Source organism: Polyodon spathula, chromosome 9, assembly GCF_017654505.1.
Source record: "Polyodon spathula isolate WHYD16114869_AA chromosome 9, ASM1765450v1, whole genome shotgun sequence".
Classification (NCBI taxonomy): domain Eukaryota; kingdom Metazoa; phylum Chordata; class Actinopteri; order Acipenseriformes; family Polyodontidae; genus Polyodon; species Polyodon spathula.
The window spans coordinates 23,094,238-23,105,238 of NC_054542.1; the positions used below are offsets into that span (position 1 = coordinate 23,094,238).

At 38.4% G+C, this 11,001-nt stretch overlaps 1 protein-coding gene across 2 annotated transcripts; it reads right to left on the minus strand.

Moving 5' to 3' along the window:
* Nucleotides 1–456: 456 nt before the first annotated feature.
* cyyr1 (cysteine/tyrosine-rich 1) lies at nucleotides 457–10,725 on the minus strand. 2 transcript variants are annotated; one of them, XM_041258921.1, is made up of 4 exons: nucleotides 10,442–10,725; nucleotides 7,462–7,561; nucleotides 3,988–4,145; nucleotides 457–2,964 (listed from the first exon to the last, which is right to left on the minus strand). In XM_041258921.1, exons 1-4 carry the CDS (start codon nucleotides 10,518–10,520, stop codon nucleotides 2,834–2,836), a joined length of 468 nt encoding a protein of 155 aa, XP_041114855.1. In that variant the 5' UTR covers nucleotides 10,521–10,725; the 3' UTR covers nucleotides 457–2,833. The 2 variants fall into 2 exon arrangements, with proteins under 2 accessions (XP_041114855.1, XP_041114854.1); XM_041258920.1 differs by having other exon boundaries at nucleotides 457–2,967; nucleotides 10,442–10,662.
* Nucleotides 10,726–11,001: the final 276 nt, after the last annotated feature.

Below are 11,001 nucleotides of genomic sequence, written 5' to 3' on the forward strand. Positions count from 1 at the left end.
AGGTGCCATTGTTTAGAATATGTAGGGATTGATCTCACTATTACAAGATTTAATGATTTTTATAATAGGATCAGACATTATTGAAACTGTATACATTCAAAAGTGAATAGCTTCACCTACCTTACCTTGTCACATCGTGACAAGGTAAGGTAGGTGAAGCTTGTCACAAAGCCCTTTACATATAATTTCACGGAATTTATCAGTTTAAATAATGTTTTTTGGTTCCCTGTACTGTGCTGCCTCCTGCTGCCTAAGTTATTGCACACTTCACTGCAATAAAGTCAGATCCATTGTGCAGTGTTAAGTAGGTCATAATAGTTATCAGACAATTAATTTAGAGTTGAAAGTGTTATGTTCTAAGAAAAAGGTATTCTGGTTCAGCTTTTTTGTAAATACTTACTTTTTTATTTAAAAAAAAACAAAAAAAACAAACAAACAAAAAAACTACTACACAAATACACACATTTATTTTATTGATTCATCATTTGTGCTTATCTCAGGAACAATTAAATCACTTTGGTCTGCTAAATATATTCTCAAGGTGAATTCTAAACTTTCAGACCTTCAGATATTTTCAACTGTTAAAACAATTACGAAGGTCATTTCCATTATCGAACCTGGTATGTTACAAGAGAAAAAAAAGAGAGTATTCAAATCATAGCTGGAAAACATCTGCAGTCCCATCCATCTTTAACCAAAATCCAGGCGCAGACATTCCCCATCATGCTGCTTAGAAACAACACAAGTGGGTTCAACAGATATGAAGGCTTTGCTTTGCTCTCTCTCTGCACATAGTTATCAATCCTGTGTTCATGACAGAAGGTTAACTCTTCTTCAGATGTCTTTCTGGACAGAACGCAGATAAAAACGACAATTCTGCTATAGGGACAGTCAAGCTCAGGCAATCCTTCAGTGCCATTTCTGTAGGTCAGTCTTAATTAACCACAACACGCACAGCATGGATGCTAATGTTGCTGAGGACGGAGGAACTTAAAAAAAAAAAAAAAAAACAATAGTATACAAGCTGCGACTTGTGTTCGTCCATACTACCAAATAAAAGCAGTCCTCTTTGTTCGTCCAGTGTAATCCCATATCCTTTGAGAACTTAATGACATTTTATATATACTATTGTATCCATAGGATTATTATATTAAATTCTGTAGTCCACTGCAACCTATGTGAATATTTTAGCGCAGGAGAGGACATCTAAATTACTTACAGTTTATAGCAAGTTGCTCAGATTTTAGCCAGATTATTCAAAAACATGTTCTGAAAATGTCTTTAACAAATGTCTGGCGTGTTCCTCCTCCGCTATATTTTTTTGCTCAAATTAACTAACCCCATAAAGTCAATTATCAATACACAGTCAGTGCAAACCATGTGCATCATATTTTTCAGTATGTTTTAACAATAAATTATAAAACAGTACAGTATGGTCCACATACATTGTATGCATGCCACATTTCTATAACAGTGGCCAGAACTAAAGGATATAGCAGTAGACCATATGATACACCAAAATAAAACTCTGCCATTCACTTTCATTGGGATTCCAAACTGGTGTTCGACCACAGCAATAAACAAACAAAGGCACTCCCTCAGATGTTTCTATTCTGAAGACGTAGCATTAACTATAGTAAACAATACAAGGTTTTATTCAATTCTATAGTATAGTACTTAGTACTGTAATGTTTTTATTTTACAGTGTTCATCAGCTTCATCAATATCACTCTGAATATGTTTTTGTTCTTTCCTTGTGCCCCTGATCTTCAGAAACTAGACTTCTACTAAAACAATTCAAACTTCTTTTGCAACTGTGTTGAAAGACACCAGATCAAGTAAACATTTTATACAATGTCAATCCAACATTAATATTAAATAAAAAAACAAAAAAAAAAACAGAACATTCAGTCAATTGTTACTAAACAAAATTGCTTAAACAAAGCCGTTTTTGAACAACTTAGATGCACAAAACAGCTGTTTTGATGCAGCATTATAAATGTGTTAACTCTTTTTTGACATGAATAAAATGCGCATGATTATATACAGAATATTAGAACACTATTCCCTCCAACACTGATGTTTTCCACACAGAACGTTGCAAGAGCAACTTAAGACACCTCAAACAACCATGCTGATCTACAACTTCCAAGGCGCGTACGGATAAAACGTGGTCATATGATTAATTAACTCTAAATATATGTCTTACCACTACTTTATTTGTTGAATTGGACCACATCAATTCCTTGTTTCTGTGGCATCAGCTTCAGGCATATTATTTCAAGGAGCAATAAATATGCAAATCCATTTACTGCTCCTTAACATAGAGGGTTGAACTGTGGCTAGAATGCATGTTATTATTCCATCCTAAAATTAAATTAAACATGTGAAGTCTTTATCTCGCTCTGCCTGCATTGAAATGGACACATCCCTAGCTCGGTCTTACTATGTATCTTCACCTAACATCTGCATTTTTCACAGGTTTCCAAAATTGCTGGTGACAGAACTACCTATAAAAAAAGCTCAATCTTAATGCCACACCTGTAACCAAGCACATTTCTTAGCCACAGTAGGGTTTATGAGAGGTCAACACATTCATAATGGAAGCTCACTAATTAAACATTGATTTACATTTGAAATGCCTTCCAATATGAGGAACAGACTAATTTTTCTTAAAACTGTCTGCTTGTCCCTTACAAGGCCCAGGTATGGTTTCTCAGTGCTCAGTTCGACCCAGCAGGGGGCTGTGCTGTCTTCTAGTAGTCCTCTTCAGCTCCCTAGTTTTCGTTGTGTACAGTGTGAGAGGTGTAGAGCTGGGAAGGAGGTGGAGGGGCTATTTCCTCGAGTATCCTGGGTAGGGTGGAGGGGGAGAGTAGGGGACAGTTCTGGGAGGAGTGGAGGTGTAGGGAGGTGGCAGGTCGGCATGGTAATCCATCTCAAACTCACAGCTGTAAGGAGGAGGTGCTGCTGAGGAGAGGAGAGAAGACAGCAGTTAGACAGCATGTCCTTCGAGCAGCTTGCATTTCATTACCAGAAAAAGCACAGGGTGGCTAGAAAGACACAGCCACTCTGCAATGTTACCGATTTGAAGGCAAGGTGTTGCATGCCCCTGCAAACATTCAGTCTGCTGTTTTGAATGCTTTCCCCAATAATGAAACACTTCCCAGAGACATAGGGTACCCATATTTAGCAGTTACTGCTATAAAAACTGGATATGCAGCAACTAGAGTCCTACAATTATGTTGCCTATCCTCCTGCAATCCCAGTTTAACAGCACAAATTATTGTAACAGACAACCTTTTGCTTTGTGAAAGAAAATATACTGAAGGCATAATTATCTCCTTTTTTAATAATGCAGGTTTTACAAAATAAGACAATAGCTTGTTGTATACTACACTACACTTCAGTCATTCAAGAGACAATACCCTTCCACTGCAAAACAGTGGCACCTAGTGGCCACATGGGTTCAAAACACATATAGAATATTCACAGCAAGTGTTTTTCCTGTGTTAGTTACATCACTCAAAATAGATTGTTCCAGAGAGGGTAACAGACAGGGCTTTTGTCTCTCAGACAGTCTTCCAACTTGAAGGAATAGAAAGCTGGTACTCAAATTCAAATGCTACTCTTGTGATGTGTTAGAATTTATTGGAATGCCTGAACAATATAAAAGTAAGTACAACTGTTTTAAGGAAGAAAATTAAGGCACATTTTTAGAGAGGAATACAATTCTTTTAACAGTATAAAAGGTTACTGAACATGTTTTTTTTTTCTTTTTTTGTGTCCGTTTTTTTTTTTAATTAAGGCCTTTCTCTTTTTAGCTGCTGTCTCTCTGAATGACTTGTCACCACAGCTAAGTAATGGGGGAGCCTGAAACATACCCGGTGAACTACCAGTTAGGCCATGCTGCCAGTAAGTTGTATGAATCAGTGAATTAAGGAGGAGCCCTGTCCTTGTGGCACTCCTGGTTCTTGCCCCGCCTCTTACCCGGATAGCCCCCGATGGTGCTGATGTGAGCGGTCCTGAAGACACCCACGCGGGAGCTCCGCCCACTCTTCATGCACATGCAGATACAGATGGCCACACCAGCGATCACTCCCATCAGGAACACGATGCCAAACACGATCCCTGCGATGGCGGTGCCCCTGCGGAGACAAACGGAAGTGTCATATAACAGCACAGGACTGCACTGAAACTATTTTGGGGGTTATATGCAGTATAAAAATATTATAGTACCCAGCACTCGTATCCGAACAAAACATCAGTTTTAATAACCTTTGCATAGCAGTAGACTGAACTTGGGATCACTAATATTGTCCTGATTTGGAGTTAAAACTTATAGAGCCTTGGGCATTAACAAACTGTCCACTGCTCCCCCTGGGGGCCACATGCTGTAACTTTCTTTAAATGGGACCGCTTAGCCAACATTCCTTAAGGGGTTAAGCACAGAACAGTGTCACAGAAAGCTTAATCTCAATAACAGGGATGCACAAAGACACAGGCACCCCTGTCAGACTGGGATCCCAGCTGCTCCATCTGCCACAGACAGGTCAGTGTTTGTCTGTGCCCCAGGCAAGCTCTCTGGGCTGATTCAGATCTTCCAAAGCTCCTTAAAAGGGAGCAAGTTGCTTTTTATGGCATCTTAGGACAGTTGTATCTACAAAACAGAAGACTACCTTCATTTTTGTGCTAATAGTTTTGTTGCATTTTCCCTTTCACACAATGGTGCTAATGATATGCATGTTTATGCAGTGATACAGTAAATCTCATTTTGAACCTTTCAATCTTACCTGTGTAACAAAGGCATTTGCTACATATATGCAAACAAATCTAGGTGAATACACACCCCATAATACTGAAAAATAATACAATTCACTTACAGTACATCCTAGCATATACAACACTTCCACATAGGATTGACCTGGACAATTTCAGAGCAATCCTATTTTTTATAATACTGTTCAGCACATTTACTTAGTAATAAAGAGTAACACAATCACTGTTGTAATATGGTTTCTAGTTATACATAGCTTGATAATCTGTTTTTTAATACAAAGATTACTGCTACTTGACAAACTGATGTGTAATTGTACAATTGTGAAAGGCTGATTAGTTATTTTCCTCTGCCATATCAGATCAGGGATAGTGCTTAGCATATACTCTAAATTAGCAAATAAAAAGATTTGATACAAAAGGTTTTTGTGGCATGTGGACATGTCTGATTCTTGCATGTACAAACAAAGTTTGCAATTAAAACAGCCTGTTTTCCAAATATGGGCATTGAGCTTGATTTACTTACTATGGCTGGTTAGTATCAGGCAGATCAGGTCAGGTAGGTCCATAGCCCTCTCTACTGTGCAGCGACAGTGAGCCTGTGGCTGGTGTGTTGACCTCCTGCAAACCACATACAGGAAACCTCCTTGAATGCTCTAATTGCACTTACAGACAGATGTCTGTGTGCCTGTCTGCCTAGCCACAAAGCTGTTTAGCCCATCAGTCAAGGTGGGTGATCCCCCTGTCATTTGTTGGGTAGTATTAAGTTTGGGTGAATTGAGGAGTTGGGGGAGGGGCTGCGCTTCCCTGGACTCGAGGCTGAGAGACTGGCAATTACTCTTCTACAGACTCATTAGCATTCAAAACGGATGAATTGGAGTGAAAGTATAGACAGGATGAGTTTCTGAAGACTCACCTTCAGGCATCAAAGAAACAAGTAGCAAACCCCCTCTTCAAAACGAACAAACAATAATTGTTCTATTTTAACTCAGTAAAATCATTTGTCTAATTTTTAACAAAGTTTATTTTAGTAATAAAGAGCAACTCACAGAAGTATTTATTTTCCAATTGTACATAACCATTGCTAATCTGTTTTTTTTAATAGAAAGATCACTGTTACCTGTATAACTTGCTACAAGTTAATTAGTTACTGTCCTCTGCCATACGAGATGCTGTATTTTAAATATGGTACTAAATTGAAAGTAACTTGTATACAAAGAAGTTTTTGTGGCACACAGACATGGTTTTACGCATTCACAATTTTATGATTTCAAACTTGTGAAGATTTTTAAAAAAGTCTGGAATATAAATCAGTTTTGAGTGTGTCTATTTAAAAAAAAAAAAAAAAAAAAAAAAAATGAAACACCCTGTATTTCAAATATGGGCATTGAGCTTGCTTTAGTTACTATGGCTGGTTACTATCTAAAATTTTGTGAGAAATGCTATAAACCAACCATTTAATCGATCAACTATAAACCAATATATTTAATCGATTCTCAACTCAAACAGGACATACTGTACCTAGAGTACGCTAAATTGTAATAATCCAGGATTTTCAATCATTTGTCATTTCTTTTAAGCACAAACAAGGATAGAACTGGTGAACATCTTTCACTTCACTGTACAATGCTACAGAGCCACAACATTATACTGGTGGCTCCTGGTATCCAGTCACTTCCTGTGCTGTAGGTCTGAATCACAGGGGATAAAAATCTATCTGGGACATCGCCTTTGTTAACTGTAAAAGGTCCAACTCTCTTTTTGGCTGGGGGGGGGTTTGTGGAGGTGGGAGTGGGTGGGTTATTTTTCTGAATTCATGGAAAGAGCACCAGTTGACTCACTGGTCGACTTGACACAGAATTACCCAAGTGGTGCATTATTAGGGAACATGACTTTGTGCCAACAACAGATACAGTTGCGGTTCCCCTTGATACCTGGCTCGGGAGTACTTGGCACTGCTGAGCCTGTGCGGCCCGTCTGGATACTGTCTCTGTCTGTTTACACTCCAGTGGAGGGCTAATGTCTACAAACAGATCCCACAAAGCAGCAGGGTGAAACTTTACAGGTTTGTAAGACAAGTGAAAACACAAACGCTAAACAAAACCATGCGTACCCAACCTTTCCAAATTCACAGAAAAAAGCCCTGTCACGGTAAACAACAATCTCAGTTACAGCACTGTCTCAAAACCAAAACCACCATAGGAACTGTACTAAAAATTACTAAACAACACAATTCATCTTTCACCCAAGTGCAACAGTTCATTTTAAATCATTGCAGCTGCCCTTCATAGCTATTTCTTAGAATCTTTAAGCTAATCTTTAAGCTTTAAGCTAATCTTTAAGCTAAATGCTGGCTCTTTCCCACCAATCTGAAATACTGTATTTGAGTTTGGTCAGTAACATTTTTTGAACTATATTGGATTTATTCATTACATTTTAGACACCTGGCCAGTCACCAGTTTAGCAATCAACATAATTTTTTCGCAGTATAGTTATTATGCCCTATTTTTCTATGACAGCTACTTCACAGCGAGTGTTTGCACTGACAGATGTACTGTGAAGTTTGAATTAGACCTTTAAGAAAGGGCTCAGCATGCTTTCGTTGATGAGAAGGCACTGTGCTGTGCCAGAGCCCTCTGAGGGCAATATCCTTCTCTTCTGATTCGCCGGAGTTGGATTGATACTTACGAGAGGACGTTGCCGATATAAGCGTAGTAAGAACAGCAGAAGGGAGGAGAGCCATCACAGCAGTACCTGCTGCACACATCACACTCCGCCAGACACCCCCCTGTGAACAGCCCATGAAGACAGTGTGTTAACCCCTGGTAATAAAAAAGAACTATAACTCCCACTCAGGCAATCACAACACTCCATTAACAACATTCTGTTATTTTTCTCACAATGACTTTGTTGTCTTGAGTCGTTTAGGTAGGTAAATAAACTCTTAGCAATTCGTCCCTGGAAAACTAAAAAAGATAATGATGTTTGCTTGTGTCTCTGGATTCTTTCAGGGGGGAACTGCAAAATTGAAAAATATGGTTAACCAAAATATATTTAGTAAACATTACACTACTGGTGTATTTTAAAAGTACTGTATTGGATAGTACTGTTGTTTTGTAAGTTAAGGGTAATACAGTTTGTGACTGTCATAATTAATCTTGTTGATGGGACTGTTTAATCCAAACGTGTGCTGTTTCGTTGTGGGCAGATAAACTGAAACACTACCAGAATAATATGTAGCAATGCCATGCAGGCTTAACCTTGCATTTGAAAACCCTGAAATCATATGGTATATTTCTACAGTCTTTGTTTGAATAGTTCAGGACATTACCCCAACTCGAGCAAGTGAAAAACAAATGTACTGAACAGATTATGCATTTTTTGTTGCTTGAAAACCTTGCCTGGACACTTAACGAAACTGAGACACCCCTTTTGTATTGGAAAATTAGTGAGACTACTATAACTGCAAGGACTGAGATGAGATGGGGTGGTAGCAGGTTGCAAATTAAGCTGCACATAGAGAATTAGCTGGAAAACAAAAGTATGAAGCAAAATAAAACCTGGTACACCATCAAATTCCCTATTAATGAAAGGAAACACTGTTCTGTACAATAGAGAGTATGCTATAGATTTTAGATATCATTTATACATAGCAAGCATTGTTTGTATGGATATTTGTCCCAGCAGTAATTACCTCAATTACACTGAAGGCGGCATTAATCATAATTATTGTGTACTTGACTTATTTCTTAGTCCTTCAGCCTGCCAAATGGAATATTCTTGTAAGCAAATCAAAATTCATTTATTATAACAAGGGAGCATTGAATACCTCGAAAGACAACGCTCTGGTGTGATACTGAGTGAGCTAGCAACTTTACTAGGATCACTGGTGGGAATTCTCAGTGGCTAAGGGATCCCTACATGGTGGTGTCAATGAACTCCACAATATAATCCATCTCAACCCCAATATGACAGCTCTCAGGGTTTCTTAGTTCATTCAGACACACTACAATGTTCTCAATAAGCTTTGGACTAAGAACACCATGTGCTGGCAAGATGAGGAGCCTCCCTCCTTCTTTCCGCCTACCCTGGGTCTCAGCTTGTCCCAGGAGAGGGCCCCGCTCTGTGGAGCAGGGGAATGATAATAAACTAAGAGCGTTTACCACCCACTACAGAAAAGGAAACCATGAATGGGGGATGGAATGATTATTTACTGGTTGTTCCAAGGACCTATGTTTAGTTCTTTATCAACCAGTATAACATGCATTAGTTTTGTCATGCGAAAGTATGAGATGACCTATATTCACTGTAATTCTAAGCATGATTAAAAATGTATGTGATCCAAATGCATATACTGTACTGCTGTACCAAACCTCCTATTAATCTTATGCATCAAAAATGGATAAGTGGTTCTCAAGACATATAGAAGACGTATGAAGTGCTGTATGTACAGAACCGACACCCGCTACATGAATATTGTATATGACTCACTTCCAAGCATGCTTAATTATTTTAAATCCAGAGGCAGGAGAACATAAAATGATCAACACAGTATAAAGGTAGATGAGGACTAAACGACAGTGCTCACTTAAAACCCTGCAATCGATCTGGCATGTTTTGAAGGCTGTTATTTAACATCAGCTGTGTTGAAAGTACTTCCTTTATCAAAGTTTCCTGTAACATTTCAATGGAGAAAAATACAAGAATACACCTTGTTCATTTGTGTTTTGCTTCTAGAAGAGCCAATGCGGATTTACCTATAGGTTCCTCTAGTTGTACTGATGTAGGGCAATTGTATTGATGCACAATCATATTGCATAACTTTAAATACTCAATCATAGACTGCACCATGAAAGGCTTCCTCTTGAAGCATTTGTCTTATTGTTTAAGATTATTTTTGCAAGTTTTACTGTTATACAGTGACAAGTCCTCAATATCAGAAGAGTGGTTGTGAGGGTTGGTCCGCCAGGTCTACCTAAGGCAAGTTTGAACATATGAAAATGTCTGAGTGGGCGTTTGTTTAAACATTTTAATTCAGGAGAATGCTGTTGCAGATAGTAAGTCACCAATCCACACATTTTGGGTCTGTTAGGGCTAAAGGTACAATAAGGGTTACAATTAAAATATGGTGGCCAGTAGTGAGGACACTGTACAGCAGACAAGCAGTCCTTGTGGAATGTCATGGAAGGTGGGACAAAAATATCTGTTAACCATGACTTCTACATTCTGTCTGCAAGTAATCAGAAAATATCCTACCTTCATCTTTCTCTCAAAACATAAATTACTAGTTCTGTCTTGAAATGCTACTAGCTATGGTAATGGCACCTCATTTTCGCTAATACTGTATGTTAGTTGTCTACTGAACGTTGGGAAGAGGGTTCGAGTCGAGACCATAATTTAATGTAACTAATGTGTCAACATTTCAACAACTACAGCTTATTTCTACAGCCGATTTGTTCATTTGAAATGGTTCTCTCTCGGTACGTCGTCATGATAACACTATAGATAAACAGAAGTAAGCCTGTTTGCATTTGCTCTTCTATTCTGTGCATTATGCGTTAAAAAAAAGCCAGCACTAACCCGATGCAAGAATCGGCTTCACTGCATTGTTTGCTGTCAAGCCCAGTGTCTTCCTACATCAGCACCTATACCAATATATATGTCTTACCTACAAAGATCCAGAGCAACAAGCCGTCCCGTAGTGGCTTTAGTCCGGAGTTAGTTTTGTTCGTGCCCGCCGTGTCCATCCAGAGAGACTCTTCCCAAGACGCTCTGTCCTCGCTCCGCGCTCTGCTGTTCAAACTTTTAAGGCTAGCGGAAGTTGGTCCTGCAGCTTTTTTTCTTAGAAGTTTACTCGCCACGTTTCAAGGGGATGCAGACCGGGCATCAGGGGGTGAGATAAGATTCTTATCGAAGACTAAAACCAGACTGCTATATATATATATATATATATATATATATATATATATATATATATATATATATATATATATATATATATATATATATATATATATATATATATATATATATATATTATATATTTAAATGTATAAAATCATAAATAAAATTCCAGTTTGCTGCTAGCTGGTGATGACGTTTTGTCTAAATTGCTACCAGTCTACTGCTGTGCATGTTTAGCTCACGTCGCCATCCGCGAGCAGCATAACTTTGTGTTCTTCTTTGTTTTAATTCCCAGATTTCTCCCCTGCCTGCATGTCTATCTGC